The sequence below is a fragment of the Drosophila virilis genome, chromosome 4 (assembly GCF_030788295.1).
Source record: "Drosophila virilis strain 15010-1051.87 chromosome 4, Dvir_AGI_RSII-ME, whole genome shotgun sequence".
Taxonomy (NCBI): Eukaryota; Metazoa; Arthropoda; class Insecta; order Diptera; family Drosophilidae; genus Drosophila; species Drosophila virilis.
In genome coordinates, this window is record NC_091546.1 from 11,989,756 (window position 1) to 12,007,400 (window position 17,645).

Here is a 17,645-nt window from a genome sequence, read left to right on the forward strand (position 1 = left end):
CATGCGGAGCTATGTCGTTTTGGAACGTCATATCTCCGCGCGGAGCTGTCGTTTTGGAACGTCATATCTCCGCGCGGAGCTATTACCCGAGATATTAAAAAAATCATCGAAAAAGTTTCGATTATCGCAAAAACCTCGATTTTGAAAAACAACGTGATGATTTTATGGAAGGTCATATCGCGGGAGTTATGTCGTTTTGGAACGTCATATCTCCACGCGGAGTTATGTCGTTTTGGAACGTCATATCTCCACGCGGAGTTATGTCGTTTTGGAACGTCATATCTCCACGCGGAGTTATGTCGTTTTGGAACGTCATATCTCCATGCGGAGCTATGTCGTTTTGGAACGTCATATCTCCGCGCGGAGCTGTCGTTTTGGAACGTCATATCTCCGCGCGGAGCTATTACCCGAGATATTAAAAAAATCATCGAAAAAGTTTCGATTATCGCAAAAACCTCGATTTTGAAAAACAACGTGATGATTTTATGGAAGGTCATATCGCGGGAGTTATGTCGTTTTGGAACGTCATATCTCCACGCGGAGTTTTGTCGTTTTGGAACGTCATATCTCCGCGCGGAGTTATGTCGTTCCATAACGACATAACTCCGCGCGGAGATATGTCGTTCCAAAACGACATAACTCCGCGCGGAGATATGTCGTTATGGAACGACATATCTCCGCGCGGAGCTATTACCCGAGATATTAAAAAAATCATCGAAAAAGTTTCGATTATCGCAAAAACCTCGATTTTGAAAAACAACGTGATGATTTTATGGAAGGTCATATCGCGGGAGTTATGTCGTTTTGGAATGTCATATCTCCACGCGGAGTTTTGTCGTTTTGGAACGTCATATCTCCGCGCGGAGCTGTCGTTTTGGAACGTCATATCTCCGCGCGGAGATATGTCGTTCCATAACGACATAACTCCGCGCGGAGATATGTCGTTCCAAAACGACATAACTCCGCGCGGAGATATGTCGTTATGGAACGACATATCTCCGCGCGGAGCTATTACCCGAGATATTAAAAAAATCATCGAAAAAGTTTCGATTATCGCAAAAACCTCGATTTTGAAAAACAACGTGATGATTTTATGGAAGGTCATATCGCGGGAGTTATGTCGTTTTGGAATGTCATATCTCCACGCGGAGTTTTGTCGTTTTGGAACGTCATATCTCCGCGCGGAGCTGTCGTTTTGGAACGTCATATCTCCGCGCGGAGCTATTACCCGAGATATTAAAAAAATCATCGAAAAAGTTTCGATTATCGCAAAAACCTCGATTTTGAAAAACAACGTGATGATTTTATGGAAGGTCATATCGCGGGAGTTATGTCGTTTTGGAACGTCATATCTCCACGCGGAGTTATGTCGTTTTGGAACGTCATATCTCCGCGCGGAGTTATGTCGTTTCGGAACGACATATCTCCACGCGGAGTTGATTTTCAAGCCGAACTCGATTTTGAAGAAAAACGTGATGTAACCCCTTGCTATTTTGTCGATTTGGGCCAAAATTTAGATTTTCAGCCTTTTGATGCCGATCGATAGTACTGATCCTTACGAGTCCCAAATGGTATAAAATTTCAAAATCGGACATTATTTGGCCGAGATATGCCAAAAAATCATCAAAAAAGTCTGACATTACAAACACATCGGTTTTAGGTCAACAACTTTTTTGAACCCATCAATTTATAATTTGTTTAAATGCAATTTGATAGTAGGGATCCGTACGAATTTAAAAAGGTATAAAATTTAAAAATCTGACCTTTTTTAACCGAAATATTAAAAAAATATCTTAAAAAAAGTTTTAATTTTTGAACCGAACCCGATTTTGAAAAAAAAAACATGATGTAACCTTGCTATTTTGTCGATTTGGGCCAAAATTTAGATTTTCAGCCTTTTGATGCCGATCGATAGTACTGATTCTTACGAGTCCCAAATGGTATAAAATTCCAAAATCGGACATTATTTGGCCGAGATATGCCAAAAAATCATCAAAAAAGTCTGACATTACAAACACATCGGTTTTAGGTCAACAACTTTTTTGAACCCATCAATATATAATTTGCTTAAATGCAATTTGATAGTAGGGATCCGTACGAATTTAAAAAGGTATAAAATTTAAAAATCGGACCTTATTTAACCGAGATATTAAACAAATATCTTAAAAAAAGTTTTAATTTTTGAACCGAACCCGATTTTGAAAAAAACATGGTGTAACCCCTTGCTATTTTGTTGATTTGGGCCAAAATTTAGATTATCAGCCTTTTGATGCCGATCGATAGTACTGATCCTTACGAGTCCCAAATGGTATAAAATTCCAAAATCGGACATTATTTGGCCGAGATATGCCCAAAAATCATCAAAAAAGTCTGAATTTACAAGCACACAGGTTTTAGTTCAACAAGTTTTTTGAACCCATCGATTTTTAATTTGCTTAAATGCAATTTGATAGTAGGGATCCGTACGAATTTAAAAAGGTATAAAATTTAAAAATCGGACCTTATTTAACCGAGATATTAAACAAATATCTTAAAAAAAAGTTTCAATTTTTGAACCGACCCGATTTTGAAAAAAAAAAAACATGATGTAACCCCTTGCTATTTTGTCGATTTGGGCCAAAATTTAGATTTTCAGCCTTTTGATGCCGATCGATAGTACTGATTCTTACGAGTTCCAAATGGTATAAAATTCCAAAATCGGACATTATTTGGCCGAGATATGCCAAAAAATTATCAAAAAATCTGACATTACGAACGGTTTTTGGTCAACAACTTTTTTTAACCCATCGATTTTAAATTTGTTTGAATGCAATTTGATAGTAGGGATCCGTACGAATTTAAAAAGGTATAAAATTTAAAAATCTGACCTTATTTAACCGAGATATTAAACAAATATCTTAAAAAAAAGTTTTAATTTTCGAACCGAACCCGATTTTGAAAAAAAACATGATGTAACCCCTTGCTATTTTGTCGATTTGGGCCAAAATTTAGATTTTCAGCCTTTTGATGCCGATCGATAGTACTGATCCTTTCGAGTCCCAAATGGTATAAAATTCCAAAATCGGACATTATTTGGCCGAGATATGCCAAAAAATTATCAAAAAGTCTGACATTACGAACGGTTTTAGGTCAACAACTTTTTTTAACCCATCGATTTATAATTTGCTTAAATGCAATTTGATAGTAGGGATCCGTACGAATTTAAAAAGGTATAAAATTTAAAAATCTGACCTTATTTAACCGAGATATTAAACAAATATCTTAAAAAAAGTTTTAATTTTTGAACCGAACCCGATTTTGAAAAAAAACATGATGTAACCCCTTGCTATTTTGTCGATTTGGGCCAAAACTTAGATTTTCAGCCTTTTGATGCCGATCGATAGTACTGATCCTTACGAGTCCCAAATGGTATAAAATTCCAAAATCGGACATTATTTGGCCGAGATATGCCCAAAAATCATCAAACAAGTCTGACATTACAAACACATCGGTTTTAGGTCAACAACTTTTTTGAACCGACGTATCTCCGCGGCTCCACAAACGATGTCGTTTTCAAACGTCATATCTCTACGCGGAATTAGGTTGTTTTGAAACGATATATCTCCGCGCTTGGTGGAATACATATATACGCATTTTTGGGCGCGCAAATGTGTACATGTATGTACATACAAAAAAGGTGGGTTTTTGTCTGCCTTAAAGCTGGAACTTTAAAAATTGTACCTAATAAAAAAGTTCACTATAAAAAATATCTATTCTTTGTTTGCTTAACTGGGAAAACTAGAGGAGTAGAGGAGATTGAAACAAACTACGACACCTGTTTGGACCAAATTGTTGGCTACAATAAATCGAACGATGATTCTTTAAATGAAAAAATAAACCACTGACGACACAGCAATCCTCTCCAAACCCGGCTGTGTATACCAAGCCAAGAATACCTGCACGAATTCGAGATGTGGCCATCTAAGTGGCGAATAGACATCAACAGGCAAAAATCAGTATGCTCCAAGAGACCTAAAGATTTCCTTAGTGGGTGACCTCTTACGACAGCAATCCACTGGCAACCTCCCAAACTTAGATAAGGATAACTGTAATGTTAAGTATGTTCAATACAACAAATTGGTTAATAAAAGAAAAAAACTAAACCTAAATGTCCGAGCTGTAAACAAGAAGTCGAAGAGGCAATAAGTAATGTATTTACTCACACTTAAAAAACTGTAACACCTGGTAATGGCAAACAGTCAATAAAAATATGGATTAATAATTTTGAAACGACTGCGTTTTTATTCTGGTTAAAAGGAAGCAATCACGCTGTAGTTGAGAGGGCTCAACTCCGCGATTATCTAGATTATCAGTTTAAAATGAAAACATAATAACTGCGAACGTAGTGACTCCGCGCGGAGATATGACGTTTGAAAACAGAATAAGCACGCCGTTGATGGCGCCGCTCTAAAGTCGACATATTTATGTTTTCATTTTATGTTTCCATCCAAATATACTAGGCAGTTTTGTAATAAAATCTTATTTGGAAAACTGTAATTTTTTATTGCGGCATAATCCAACTAGCGCTTGGACTAGGGCTCTAGCTCGGATATTTAACGGGTTTTTATAGTAATGGCAAAAACAACAACACTTGTGATTGATTTATCTGGTTGCTTGTTTCTGTAATGAGTGCACTTTAGGCACGGTTCGTGTCGGAGAGCACACGTACGATGCAGCCAACGCCGCCCTTGGCGAACGCCTTCTCGTGCCACTGCAGCAGATGCCCACTGGAGCCCTCGGAGGGTGTTTCGAAGCCCCGATATATGTATTTCATGAGCACATCGATCAGGTCGTTCTGTTCCAGTAAGTCGATTGCCTGATCGATTTGCGTTGACTTGATCGATAACAGTACGCGCAGTGTTATATTCAGTGCGTTGTCCTGCAATTGAAGTTATGAATAAGCGCTTATCTGTGATGTGGGTGACGCATTCTTCTACCTTGACGTGCTGGATTTTACAACGTAGGGGCGCGTTTTGGAGCGCGCTGAGCAGCGCTTCCACACCCTGGCCTTTTGTTAACAGGGATGTGATTTCGTTCTCGTCCGGACCAACGGCGGCGCTATCGACGCCATCATCTTCTCGGAAATTGTCCTCGTTATACTGGTCCACATCGATTTTCCGAAACGCATTGCTCGAAGTGTTTTTTGCCATGTTGAATGTAGTTATATGCGCAGGTTTTCTGTGTTTTACTTATTTTATCCAGCGAATTGATTCACGAAATACCAAACTGATGAACAGACCTGGACGCAGGGCTGCAAAATATACAAAATGAACCTTGAAGATTGATTATATTTGCCAACCTCAGAAGCATTGTGTAGCCCTGGTAGCACAACAATAACATATACATTTTAACTAAGTGGCAACATTGTTTTGCTTTGCACGTAAGTTCTTCAACTACAAATCACAAAATTTGTTATAATTTTTCGTTTGCCAAGCAGAATGGCCAATTTTCTGGGCATAACTCGCTTGGGCAGGCTGTTCCAGGCCATTCGCGAGGCCGGCGGCTTCAAGCAAGCCTATTTAAAGCTATACAGGTAAACCAAAGCTGTGCGGTCTCTTATATAAGTTGCAAATTTCTTAAATTCCCATATAAACAGAAATGATGATCTGAAGACAGGCAAACTTGTTGGCATAGACAAGTACGGGAACAGATACTATGAGAACCCCTACTATTTCTATGGCAGAAACCGCTGGGTGGAGTTTTCCCCACATGTCAACATGGACTACGATGGCTCGCAGATACCTGCCGAGTGGTTCGGCTGGATGCATTACAAGGTAGGTGCTATCCTACTATTTGTTGTTATCCAATTAATAAAATGCTTATTTCAGACCGATTTGCCACCCATCCGGGATGGCTGCCGACCCAAGCACAAATGGATGATGGACCACAGCGAGAATCTGTCGGGCACCAAGGGTAACTAAAATATGAGCAAATCCTTTTTTCTTAAAACTAATTGTGTTCTTACAGAGTCCTACATGCCATACACCACAACGCCCCCCAAAGTGGAGGCTTGGAATCCATCGGCAATGAAGTAGTGACTGCTCCAAGCAAACATAGAAATTCGTTAGCATAGATGGTTATTATTTAAAAAATTAAAATGCGAATGGAACACTCCTAGGGGCAGCAGACGCCATAGCGCTAATAAAATTTGCTTTTTGTTGAGCATCTTTATTTGCAAAAGGAAGTCTACATCTAATTCTTATATATACTATGTCTATAGCCAGATCATATCCAGCTAAACAGCCTATGGTCAAGATTTTATGGACTCATTCGTCTATGACAACGACATCATCTTTGAGCGCCTTCTTGGCGCGTCGCTTGTACTTCTTTGCCGTATCGGCGCACTTTGTGGTTATGGTGGCTCTTATGTGACGCTCCTTGCCGCCGGTGCGATTGCGCACACTCACAACAATGTCGTCAACCCTGTTCTGATCTAGCATCTTTTTGGCCGGGCGCTCGCGTCCATAAAACGCTGGAGACGGCTTGCCCGTCAGCGTATGCGTGGCCAGCTCATCGCTGCTAAAGACGGCTGCTAGGAGGCAACGCGTCGCAACTGGCGCACTTGTCCAGAACACTTGACCGTAGTCTTTGGCATTGATGCGCGTGCCATGGGGCCCAAGCACGTACTCGGAGCTGCCATCCTCCAGCTGTATACGTTGCGGATAAATCGAAAGGGATGAGGAATTCTCGGGATCCAGATGCGATTCACTGGAACTGCTCGACATATCGTGACGTGCGCGCTTCAAGGGCGGCGGTGGTGCCTCTTCAAGCTCGGCCTCTGGCTCTGGTTCCATTTCGTTGCCATCGTAGCGTCGATTCAGCGTTTGCAGCATGCTGGTCAACCGGTCAAACAGCTGTGTGTAGTGCTGCTGGCTTTTGTTTATTTTGGCCACACGCTCCTTGAACGAGGCTTCAACAGGCGGCAATGGTTCCACGTCTGGTGTGCGATCCCGAGTGCTGCCGGACATTGCCACCACTTGGACATTAATGACGCGCCGTTCCTGTGCCTCTTTTTTGACCGCCACCAACTGTCGATTGCTGGGCAGCTGCAGCTGGCTAAGCGGGCGCGGTCTCACATTCTGTTTACGCAGCAAGCTCTGCTGCTTGCTCAGTTCAGAGTTAATGTATTTGTCAATGTCCATCTCTGTAGGGACAGCTCTCTGCTGGTAGCCGAAGTAATCGATGGGCGTTGGAGTCAGTAATGAGTAGTAGTAGGGCACCAGGTTCGGAGCAAAGTGACTTAAAAACTGTTGATACGGATACGAGTATGGTGAATGCGTGAACGGCACAACTGGCAACAAATTGTTTGGTTGAATATTCTGGCTGGGATTCGTGTAAGGTGCTGCGCGAGCTTGTTCTGGCCACGTCTCTGCACTGTCATGAACTGGCATGTAAATTCCTTCGGCGTTGCCATTTTTATTTCCAAAATTATGAAAATGAGCCATCAATGTTCGGATCTTTTTTCTTCCGCAGCAGGTAAGAACAGGTAAGCAAATCTTGCGCAGCTGCAAAGGTTTTGCGGCTATCTACGTGAAATATGTTAAGCTAGAATTACAGTTGGCCTTGGAAACTCCTTTGCGAATTGCCGGTTTTATGATCTAGGATTAACAGTTATTTCAGATTTTGACAGATGGCCAATAGAGTTACCAGAGCGCAAAGAGCAATTAATTAAAACAGCGGTACTTGCTCGAATATTGCTGCGACTGCAACTTCTATTATTCGTAGATATTGAAATTATTAAGGCATTATGCAGTATATATATCATAGATATACAATACTGCATTTCCATACGCTTTAGTATTAAAATATCATAAATTCGAATTTAATAGAAGGGCCAGTAGCTTGGAGTTTCAAATTGTTATTCTTAAATTATATGAGTTAATAAAATTTGATTAGCAATAGTCTTGTAGCCTTTCATTGTGTAATAACAGCTTAAAACAGTCGAAAGAATCATATTGACTATTTGAGTTTTGACTTTAAATATGGAAGCCTGAACTTCAAACTATCTACATTTTTCTATTTGAATGCTATTAGAAGGAGGTCAACAAATTTGTTTGTCGAATTAGGTGACTAGCTTTAAAACTGGGGGGACATCGTTTTTTGTGAAGCATCTTAGGCGAACACTACATAATGCGCCATTACTTCTTGTCACAAGGTCAAATTATCAATAAGGAGTACTACAGGGAATTAAATTCAAGTTTCGTGCCCCGACGTGTATGTATATTTGCAACTGTCAGACTTTTTTTATTTCAAAAAAATAAAGAATAGCTTCCTGCAAATGTTTTCTTAAAAAGTGAGTTTCGATTTGGTCAAAACAAAGGCAACTAAATGCAGAAAATTAAATTTTGAAGATAATAATATTACTGTAGACAAAGATATTGGAGTAGAATATTGAATATGTTAAAAAAATCCTAACATAAATACATATTTTTTACGCTTACCCGTTTAAAACACACTTTTTTGCGAATTGAGTTTACAAAATTACACAAAGAGGTCAACAATGGACTCATTCTACCTGGCACAAGAAGATTCTGCTTAAAAATTCCACCAGGCTTTATGCTCTAATGGTTTTAACATCTGCGAGAGCTAGGGATGTTTTATTTTCCGATCAGAGAGTCAAGGTGTGTTTTCCCCTAGTATTCTAAAAGGGATACTTATTTTTGTATGCATGCCGACAACTGGTCCCATTACGTTTTCAATTCCATGATCGAAAAACCGGTTTAGGCCAAACGGCTTCTTGCAGTTACAATTCTTGCTTCGATAGATATTAAAATTATATGAATTACCATTTTAATACGTAGTGTGCTATAATATTAATACTAGTTTGCTTACAAATCTTATACAATTTTATGAATTGCTGCCAAAATATAATTTATTATGTTGAAATACCAGCTGTAAATTCTACGCAACGGGTTGCTGCTAATGCTAATGCCGCTTAGTGAAAATACTGTAATGTGACAGAAACAGAATGGTTGACAACTCTGCCTTTGCTTTAAATTTACGATTCTTGTTCCCGCGCGAAAGAAATGCATGCAGTGTGGTGCAGAGGCAGGCATAAAATAGAAGAGAAGGATCGAAAATGAAAATTGGTCTCACGCCAGTTGGGATATAGAATAGAAAGTCCCATTCCAAAGAGGATACACACACAAACACGCACGTCCACACAAAATATATTCGCTTACCTGAAAGCAGGGCTAAAGAACGAGCAGCACACACACGCACGCACGCACACACAACACACACACACACGCACACAGTAACTCACGCACACAAACGAACACTTCGACTTTATTGGTTCCAGGTAGCATGTGTAAGTAGTTGGAATGCATTGTGCCAGTTCTTGTTGCTGTTGTTGTTGTTATTGTCGCTGTTCACGTTGTTGCTTTTGCTAAAAAGTATAAACTACCCCTCTGTCTCTCTCATTGTGCATGCATTTTGTTTTTCGCGCGTTGTTTGATATTCTGCCGCCAATTTCTTTGAGTTTGTGTAGCGCTTCGCACAGTTGACGCTCATCCTGCAAGACGCACGCAACGCAGGACCGTAGCCAGGATCGACAAAATGGAACCCCAAGTAGGTGTTGAATTCCAGTGCACTGCAATTGCATTTATTTAAATCAAACTTTAATTAGATACTGCCAGCAAACGGATCCAATTTCGTGAATGTGCGCGACGATTCGCATTGGAGCGGCCGGGAGCAGCCGATGCTGCTCACCGCCTGGACACAGACTACGGGCGAGGATTTTGGGCTGTTGCGCACTCTGGAGAACGATCCCCATGTGGAGGCCGAGAATCGTGCACTGCGCGAGAAAGTGCGCTATCTGGAGGCCAAGCTGCAGGAGCACACGGATCTGCTCTCCCAAATACACGCAACATCGGCGCGCATGCAACTGGCTACGGCCACAGCTGCCTCGCCGGCGACGCCGCCCACACACCAGCCACAAATACTGACGCCGCCCAGCTCTGTTATATGTGCACCTAGCTCGGGGCAGCCACAGCGCTCCGAGGTGATTGACTATAAAATAATTGCAGCCGCTGGCGCCGACTGCAACGATGCGGATGCCATCGAGATTCGTTTGGCGGCGGAGAGTTTGAACAGCCTGAGCACATCCGCCGACTCGGATCGCCTGGAAATTTGCCTGGGTAACGATGAGCAACAGCAGCAGCAGCAACAGCAACAACAGCAGCAACAGCAACAACAGCAGCAACAGCAACTGATCAAACGCGAGTCCACGACGCCGCTGCAGCTGATCAAGCGGCGTAAGCTGGAGCTACAGGAGCACAACATGTCTGCACCGCCGGTGCTGCAACAGCAGCAGCAGCTGCACAACGTGAATTACAAGCTGCCCACGCGCAGAAGCCATGGCAAGTCCAGGGACGAATGGAAGCCGGATGTGAAGGCAGAACAGCAAATGGCGGACAATGTGATGGTCTCCATTGGGCCGAACAATACCTGTGTGCCGGCCAGTGTCTTTGAGAATATCAATTGGTCCGTCTCCTCACTAGCCACGCGCAAATTGCTGGTGGCCACATTTGATCGGGAGACACTGGCCACACACTCGATGACTGGCAAGCCGTCGCCAGCCTTCAAGGATCAGCAGAAGCCGCTCAAGCAAATGCTCGATCCGCTCAAGATACAGGACATCATCTTTGCCGTGACGCGCAAATCGAATGCCAGCGAGAAGGAGGTGCGCAACGCAATCACCACGAAATGCGCCGATGAGAATAAGATGATGAAAATTCAAAAGGGCAAACGCTGCAGCATCGGCGACAAGGAGAACATGCATTAGAGTTTAAGTTTATATATATATATATATATATACATATATATATATCTAAGACGGGAAGGGTTTTCCCCTTCCAAATACCAAAAAGTATCCGACTGCAAAGTTAAGCAAATAGGTATTCCGTAACTGTTAGCCCTAGAAAAGCCCTACCAACAACTTTGTCATTTGTACAAAACTGAAGATCTCGCAGTTTGTGTTTACGGTTTGAACAGAGCCTGTAAATCAAATACCAACTAATGACCCATTAAATAGTTAGAAAAGCTCTTCGAACGGGCTGCCTGCAAGAGAACTAATCGATAACCAAACATTTGTTAAAGAAAAGATTTCAAATTGGAAACTAGGCGAAAATACGCATCTCTGCGTATATAAAGAGAAAGTCTATATAAAAAAAGATTTTGTTAGGATTTGTATATCTTATTGCTGCTTGTCAGTTTTTCTCTGCCTCTTGTATCAGATCTGCTAAGTAATAGAAAATATTTAGATTTAGAGTGAAAAGTTGAATAAATTATTTTAACCAAATCCCGTATTTATATATATATTTATATTTTTTTTTTTTGTCAAGATAAAGTCAAAATTTCAGCAAAACGCTAAAACATTTGAAGCTGGCCCGCCATGTTCTAATTCCAGTATGTAACATCGATGCGGCGCGCGTTTCGTTTCCATTTCGTGGCGCAAGCATGGTGTGCTTGTGTGTGTGTGTGTGTGTGTGTGTGCGCGAGAATGTATGCGTGTGACAGTTGGAACGAAACGCTCACCGCTGCTCAGGTCAGCTGTTCGCTTATCGAGCAATTTCTGTTCGTCGTGGTGGTGTTTGGGATACGTGAAAATTTTGTGCACACACAAATAAAATAATAAATAGGAAGAAAATATATAAAACGAAGACTTTTCACAAGTTTTGCTAACACAATTGTTATTTGCGTCATTTTGGTTCTTTTAGTTTTTTCTTTCTCTACATAAATTCACAAAGTTTGCGTTGCTCAATCCCCAAAAAGGATAAGCATTTTCTGGACCCGTACAAGTACGTTTTACCAAAGTTAAACAAAAAAAAAAAACACAACAAACAAGATAAATCGCCATGGATATACTCAAGAAAATGTTCCAATCGGAATTCGAGCAGCAGCAGCAGGAGAAAGAGTAAGTATTCAATTATTGCAAATTTTATAAGCGGACTGCGGCTTTTTTCAATGAATCGATCGATAAACCAGGCACCTGCTATGATAGATACATTTTTACCAGGATATACACAGGCGCAAATGTGTGCACTGCCTGTGCATGTATAAGTGTGTGTGTGTGTGTGCGTGTGTGTGTGTGTGTGTGTGAGCTTGTGCGTTGCGGAGGCTGCGTATTGAAGTGTTCCTCCTGTGGTCGCTAGGGGGGGTTGCTGTGGTCTTTGGATGTGTCTGTGCGTGTGTGTGCTGCCGCCCCCTTGGCTTAACTGTATTTGCATTTGTATGCTCCTTTATTAAACCGCCTGTGTGCTTGCAGCGCTGCCGCAACCGCCTCCAACAAGGATGAGTTCCGCAAGCCCCAGTGGTTCGAGGAGGCCGAAACTGATGATGAGCTCTTCGATGACGATCGCAAGTTTGCGTTCCAAGTCTTTACCAGTCCATTGGAGATGCAGAAGCACTTTGAGCGTCAACTGCAGCGTCTGCTGGAGTCGGTGCAAGACAATGAAGGTGGAGTATAATGTATCCAATAAGTTTTTGTCAAGTCTCATGAGAATTATCCACAACAGATGCTGGAGTTGAGCGTAACTTAAGGGAGGATTTCTTGAAACCTGGCTTCGAAAGCAAAATACTTAAGGAATTTCATAAGAAAGAAAACTCGCTGGACACCGACTTGGATGGAGAGTAAGTAGATAATGTATATAAAACCCACGACATCTTAATGTATTTGTATTCCCAGAATCTACCCCGATCAACTGTACACGCTGATACAACGCTTGAATCCCGAGGAGGGGCACGAAAATATTTTGCCCTCCAATCAGCGTGGGTTGCGCGTGCCACGCGTTAAGCTTTCCGATGAGGAGATTATCATGGGTCGTATACACGGCACACTCAATGCCGAAGGTGAAATGAAACCGGCCGTATTGCTGCCGGCACGGCCGCCGAGCGGCAAGCCGAACATAATGACGCCAATGACGCCATTTGGCGGCGTCTTCGATGGCACCTATCAGGGCCCGAAAATGTTCAGCCAGAGCGTGATGACGAAGACAGTGCGCAAACCGGATGGCAGCTATGAGACCACTAAGGTGACCCAGGACTCGACCGGTCAGAAGACAACAACTGTGACGCGCATTGTGGACGGGCGCAAGGAGACAACGGTCAGGCAAGAGGGCACTGGCACGGGCACGGGCACGGGCCGGCAGGCGGCAATTGGAGCTGGTGGAGATCGTCAGGCGTGCATGAATCGCAACATATTTGTGACAAAAGAAGGCTACGCCATGCCACGGAACCTCTGGTGACCAGTGGTGAACAACTATTGCCCCAATCAAGATAAGCGATCAATGCTGCTCCTCCAGCGGCAGCAGCAGCAGCAACAACAGTATGAAGATAAGCTAAAGCGATTCGTCGGCAACATAGTCCCACACAACATCCAAATTAGAACCTATTACATTTTAGTTTACATTCTCTTAAGTGTTTGTTGGTGTTTTAGATGAAACGCAATTGAGACAACAGATGACGACGATTATTGACCATTGATTATTTGAGCAGCGATCCACAAAAGGCACTCGCTGTTTGTGTATTGTGAGCAGCGCACCAGTTGTGCGCCCACCACTTTCAGTTCCAGAGCAAGCTGCAGGATACACCCCTCAGCACTGAGGACAACGCCATTCCAGACGACGGCAGCCCAGCCCCCTCGTCTCGTCTGGTCGTTGTGATCAGCTGCAGGCTCGGAGTTGGTGTGAACGTGATTCTTTTCAGTTTTGCCAGTCCGCCTCGGCACCACCGCACGTGTGGCCCGTGTGTGCCCAGCCCCATATGCTGTGGCACTCGGAGGCAATATATATTTATATTTCTTTTTTTGTCTTTATATTCTTTTCGTGGTACTATCTGTGTCTCAATGGAGCGTGCAGCATCTAAAGTGCCCGTAGTAAAGAAGTAGCGGAAGTAAAACGCATATTTAAACAAAAAAAAAATACAACAATCATAATATACCGGCTCGTACAAGCATCATAATTATGATTTCATTAAGTTTCGATATACCTACATAAATGCACACCCAGTATGTTGTGGTGTGGTCGGATCTACACACATATATTATTTCTATTCGTTTTTTTTTGTGACTTTTCTTATGCAAGCTCATATGAAATTTGTTTGCATACATATTTATATACTTAATCGCATATTATTTACAATTATTGCTAATCTCTATATATACATCTATTTTAGTTGATAATTTTCTATTAACAAATAGACCACAATGCTAACGCATACATATACATTGTATTAGATATCATTCAAGAACATGCAAGTGAATAAAGTGTTGTGCAATAAACGAGTGCAACAAAACAAGGATTCGTTTTTCTGAGCATATCTGGGGTCCATAAGGAAGATCAATTAGAAGGCTAATACGTTACATACCTACATGTGTGTACTCTTAACGCCTTAATCTGAATGGGGTTGGATGATAGGGGAATCTATAGTTTTTCGAATCGAAGTTGAAATATCCATACAGAAAACGCAAAGCTTAATATGGCTGCTATATGATGATCTGATCCGGGTTACTCCGCAAGAACATAGGTTGGACCTATCAAAATATCATTAAGACTACCTTGTATAGAGACGGACAGCTGGACATGGATTGATCTATTTGGCTGCTGCTATAAATTACATATTATTTGTCGAGACGACTCATTTAAACCAGAATTTAAGCCAGGAAACAACTCATGGTTATGTTCTTTCCGTCAAGTGTCTTGTTAGGTATAACTTTTCCTTTTATTTGTATACATATTCAACTAGCTCAATGGTATTAACTGCTTCCTCGGATGGCCCGGCAATGCTTCTAATGATGAGCATCCTTCTTCACAAAACGCAGGCCACAGTAGCCGCAGGCGTGATTGCCGGGCTTATCCTATAACAAATAAGGAATATCTAGAACACGTTCACTCAATGCTTATTTTCAATATACCAGATTGATGTAGACTTTGGGGTGTCCGAGTGGACCGTTGCCGCCGTCGCAGCAGACAACGCGCTCTTCGGACTCAATCGGCAGCACCTCGTCGATCAGCTTGATGCCCCAGTTTTCGTTCACGTAGCGTTTGGCATTTGTGAAGCGCACATTGCGGTAGTCGTTCTTGTCGAAGACCTAAAACCCAACATTTTGTTTCACATACGAAGTAATAACAATGTTTGCGTAATCGCGAATCCCACACAGCTGAACGCCGAACCACACTTACCTGGCCAGTGTGTGTGACTTTTTCGATGTCGCTGCGGGAGCTAGAGCTGCGCACGGCGGCCAATGGTGTCACCCAAGTCGGGCTACAGCGTCCCAATGTGCTAACACGGCTTAACAACTGTTTGCTGGCCATTTTTCTGAATCTTTTTTAAAAGTTGTTACAAAAATTTAGTTGTGTTTTAGAGATGAACGTTTACGTACGTACCCGTTACGTCTGACAGATAGTTCGCTTCAAATGAACCAGCGCTACAGCTGTTGTCAAATGTTATCACCACAAAATATGAGCTCTAACTATATATTATTAATAAATTTTCTTAAAGTCAAGAGTCTTTTAAATGAGTTATTATTATCAATTGCAATTTTCTAAGTTTTTAAGAGAATGATAGTATGAGCCGATATATCGATTACGATTAACATGCTCTAGCACCACAGCCTCTCAGGCGGCGCATACAACTGTTTTCGACTATGTGGCAGCACTGTAGTTTCGAATCCAATTGGAAGGTTTTAAAATTCAATTTAACGTTTTTTTATTGGACTGGAATTTCTTCTTAGCTTTACGTTAAACTTCGAAAATAATGTTAGGGACGATCGAAATCCGTACTATTCCCGATACTAATATGCTGACCCTCCGTCGTAGTGCTTATTTAGATCACATAAGGCAAAATGTTCAGTTTACCCTTTCATCAGTCGGTCCATCAGTCAGTCAGGATAAACATTAGCATATACTATATGTACACAGATTTATATTAGCGCCAGTTAAGATCAGATCAAAGATGTGCATATAAATTCGATGAATTGCTTCTCCGTGTGAGCTGCCAGTGCAAGCGGAACGAACAGCACGGATAGCGGATCGCGGATGGCGTAAGGGTTGGGGGTTGTTTCATAATTTAGTTGGCATACTTTATTATTATGTCCTGTCATGTAACTGGCCATTCCCATAACTATGGCTCTCCTGCTGCTGCTGCTGCTGCTGCCGTGCACAGCATCCTAAACAAACAATCGATGAGCGCAGAACTAATAAAATGACAGGACTAGCTGTGGCGAGAGCAAGTAGGGTGGGCGAGCGGGTGGGGGTTCGACATGGACATCCTGTTGTGTCTGATTGTGCGCGCAATTGTTTCAGTTCGTTGCAATTATGCAACTCGCCCCTTAACTCCCCTCGTCCCTTGTGCCTGGCTGGCCGCTGGTCAGTCTAACAATATAATTTACAGCGCTTTTGTGTAGCGAGGCGTGAATTTGTTGCTTGAAAATCGAAAACTGAGCCCGAAATTGTCCTGCGGCGGCGGCGGCAGCGGCGATGCTTTAAAATTTTAGACCGATCGCATTTGTTGGCTCTTTGTAATTAAATGCAATTCTCCATGGCGGCAGAAAAATGATTTTGCTATTTCAATTTGTCCGGCAACCGCAGGCGACCCCTTTCCGGCACGAGCCGCCAGTCCTGATCCTGGTCAGCTGCCAATAAGTCAGCGCGTGCGCACAGCGGGAGGTGCAGTCCGTGCGCCAGGATGCAGGACGAATGTTTTTCGACAGTTTTCACCTTTTGAGTGGCAATTTTGCTGGGTTGTTTTTACAAAAAGGATTAAACAACTTTGTGTAACTCCTTTATCCTTGCGCAATTTACCGTAAAACTCAGCGTCCATATACTGTCATATATATATTGTTTTTTTTTTTTTTGTATTGTCTACAAAATTTTGGTGTTTTTTTTTTGTGTTTTTTTGTATAGAACTTTCCAAAATTATTTTGGTCGCGGTGAAAGTGACAAATTTTTGGTTGTCTTTTTCAAGATTTATTGCGAGTTTCGCAGTTGCATTCACTTTTCAAGTGGTTGAGTGCGTTTTCATTCTGCGTTCTGCGTGTGGCTGCCACACAAGGCTTGACATCAGAAAGGGGCGTTTTCCAATAGATCAAAGCAAACTCAGATTTATGGTCTGCTATCAACGAGTGCCAAGTGCCATGCTTAGGTAACCAAGCAGCTGCATAATACTTTTTTCCTATAGACAGGATTGGGATGTAAAGCTATATTACTGATGACTCCAAAAACATTACTAATAGTATTTATTAAATTGACATGTTTTTGACAGTACTTTAAGCATATTTAAAAAAATAAACTAGGCTAGTAAAACTTGTACTTTCAAATCAATTTCGTGCATAAATTTCTACCATGAATGTTCCTTCTGTAATGTACTCTCCTTCTTCAAAATTTAAAAAGATTACTTAGTTTAGTTAAAAAACGGCTTGTTTTTTGTTAATCTCTAGCTCCACTACATTTTATGTATATGCATTCAATGTTAACATTTCTAACATACTCTTGTGCCTAATGCAAACCATGTTGTGGATAACATAAGTATTTCTATCTAGGGAAATGTCGCTATCAATAAAAAACTCTCTCATAGTTACATTAATGGAAAAATAAAACAATTTATTT

General features: G+C 41.8%; 6 protein-coding genes across 6 annotated transcripts; 3 read left to right on the forward strand and 3 right to left on the reverse strand.

Annotated features, from left to right (window-relative positions):
* Positions 1 to 4,258: 4,258 nt before the first annotated feature.
* Arpc5 (Actin-related protein 2/3 complex, subunit 5) lies at positions 4,259 to 5,292 on the reverse strand. Its single transcript, XM_002052055.4, has 2 exons — positions 4,977 to 5,292; positions 4,259 to 4,918 (listed from the first exon to the last, which is right to left on the reverse strand). Exons 1-2 carry the CDS (start codon positions 5,187 to 5,189, stop codon positions 4,676 to 4,678), a joined length of 456 nt encoding a protein of 151 aa, XP_002052091.1. The 5' UTR covers positions 5,190 to 5,292; the 3' UTR covers positions 4,259 to 4,675.
* Positions 5,293 to 5,306: 14 nt separating this feature from the next.
* Positions 5,307 to 6,223, forward strand: ND-B17.2 (NADH dehydrogenase (ubiquinone) B17.2 subunit). The gene is made up of 5 exons (XM_002052054.4): positions 5,307 to 5,419; positions 5,477 to 5,572; positions 5,636 to 5,813; positions 5,868 to 5,952; positions 6,007 to 6,223. Exons 2-5 carry the CDS (start codon positions 5,478 to 5,480, stop codon positions 6,072 to 6,074), a joined length of 426 nt encoding a protein of 141 aa, XP_002052090.1. The 5' UTR covers positions 5,307 to 5,419; position 5,477; the 3' UTR covers positions 6,075 to 6,223.
* On the reverse strand, positions 6,187 to 7,650 carry Elba2 (Early boundary activity 2). Its single transcript, XM_002052053.4, has one exon. It carries the CDS (start codon positions 7,482 to 7,484, stop codon positions 6,306 to 6,308), a length of 1,179 nt encoding a protein of 392 aa, XP_002052089.2. The 5' UTR covers positions 7,485 to 7,650; the 3' UTR covers positions 6,187 to 6,305.
* Positions 7,651 to 9,042: 1,392 nt separating this feature from the next.
* Positions 9,043 to 11,341, forward strand: insv (insensitive). The gene is made up of 3 exons (XM_032438720.1): positions 9,043 to 9,349; positions 9,530 to 9,609; positions 9,668 to 11,341. The coding sequence occupies exons 1-3, from the start codon at positions 9,346 to 9,348 to the stop codon at positions 10,823 to 10,825; spliced, it is 1,242 nt and encodes a 413-aa protein (XP_032294611.1). The 5' UTR covers positions 9,043 to 9,345; the 3' UTR covers positions 10,826 to 11,341.
* A 109-nt stretch (positions 11,342 to 11,450) lies between these two features.
* Positions 11,451 to 14,016, forward strand: LOC6628886 (uncharacterized). Its single transcript, XM_032438721.2, has 4 exons — positions 11,451 to 11,956; positions 12,308 to 12,498; positions 12,558 to 12,672; positions 12,728 to 14,016. Exons 1-4 carry the CDS (start codon positions 11,898 to 11,900, stop codon positions 13,284 to 13,286), a joined length of 924 nt encoding a protein of 307 aa, XP_032294612.1. The 5' UTR covers positions 11,451 to 11,897; the 3' UTR covers positions 13,287 to 14,016.
* Positions 14,017 to 14,715: 699 nt separating this feature from the next.
* On the reverse strand, positions 14,716 to 15,444 carry ND-13A (NADH dehydrogenase (ubiquinone) 13 kDa A subunit). Its single transcript, XM_002052050.4, has 4 exons — positions 15,426 to 15,444; positions 15,222 to 15,363; positions 14,954 to 15,130; positions 14,716 to 14,896 (listed from the first exon to the last, which is right to left on the reverse strand). The coding sequence occupies exons 2-4, from the start codon at positions 15,351 to 15,353 to the stop codon at positions 14,828 to 14,830; spliced, it is 378 nt and encodes a 125-aa protein (XP_002052086.1). The 5' UTR covers positions 15,354 to 15,363; positions 15,426 to 15,444; the 3' UTR covers positions 14,716 to 14,827.
* Between the last annotated feature and the right edge of the window lie 2,201 nt (positions 15,445 to 17,645).

Excerpts from the sequence above, each read along its gene's own strand:
- insv (XM_032438720.1), top strand. Across the intron at positions 9,610-9,667 it reads TCGACAAAATGGAACCCCAA|ATACTGCCAGCAAACGGATC; the intron begins GTAGGTGTTGAA and ends AACTTTAATTAG.
- ND-13A (XM_002052050.4), bottom strand. The coding sequence starts at position 15,353 with ATGGCCAGCAAACAGTTGTTAAGCCGTGTTAGCACATTGGGACGCTGT. Across the intron at positions 15,131-15,221 it reads AAGTCACACACACTGGCCAG|GTCTTCGACAAGAACGACTA; the intron begins GTAAGTGTGGTT and ends GTTGGGTTTTAG. Across the intron at positions 14,897-14,953 it reads CCAAAGTCTACATCAATCTG|GATAAGCCCGGCAATCACGC; the intron begins GTATATTGAAAA and ends TATTTGTTATAG.
- ND-B17.2 (XM_002052054.4), top strand. The coding sequence starts at position 5,478 with ATGGCCAATTTTCTGGGCATAACTCGCTTGGGCAGGCTGTTCCAGGCC. Across the intron at positions 5,573-5,635 it reads GCCTATTTAAAGCTATACAG|AAATGATGATCTGAAGACAG; the intron begins GTAAACCAAAGC and ends CCATATAAACAG. Across the intron at positions 5,953-6,006 it reads GAATCTGTCGGGCACCAAGG|AGTCCTACATGCCATACACC; the intron begins GTAACTAAAATA and ends GTGTTCTTACAG.
- LOC6628886 (XM_032438721.2), top strand. The coding sequence starts at position 11,898 with ATGGATATACTCAAGAAAATGTTCCAATCGGAATTCGAGCAGCAGCAG. Across the intron at positions 11,957-12,307 it reads CAGCAGCAGCAGGAGAAAGA|CGCTGCCGCAACCGCCTCCA; the intron begins GTAAGTATTCAA and ends GTGTGCTTGCAG. Across the intron at positions 12,673-12,727 it reads GACACCGACTTGGATGGAGA|AATCTACCCCGATCAACTGT; the intron begins GTAAGTAGATAA and ends TTGTATTCCCAG.
- Elba2 (XM_002052053.4), bottom strand. The coding sequence starts at position 7,484 with ATGGCTCATTTTCATAATTTTGGAAATAAAAATGGCAACGCCGAAGGA.
- Arpc5 (XM_002052055.4), bottom strand. The coding sequence starts at position 5,189 with ATGGCAAAAAACACTTCGAGCAATGCGTTTCGGAAAATCGATGTGGAC. Across the intron at positions 4,919-4,976 it reads GTAAAATCCAGCACGTCAAG|GACAACGCACTGAATATAAC; the intron begins GTAGAAGAATGC and ends CTTCAATTGCAG.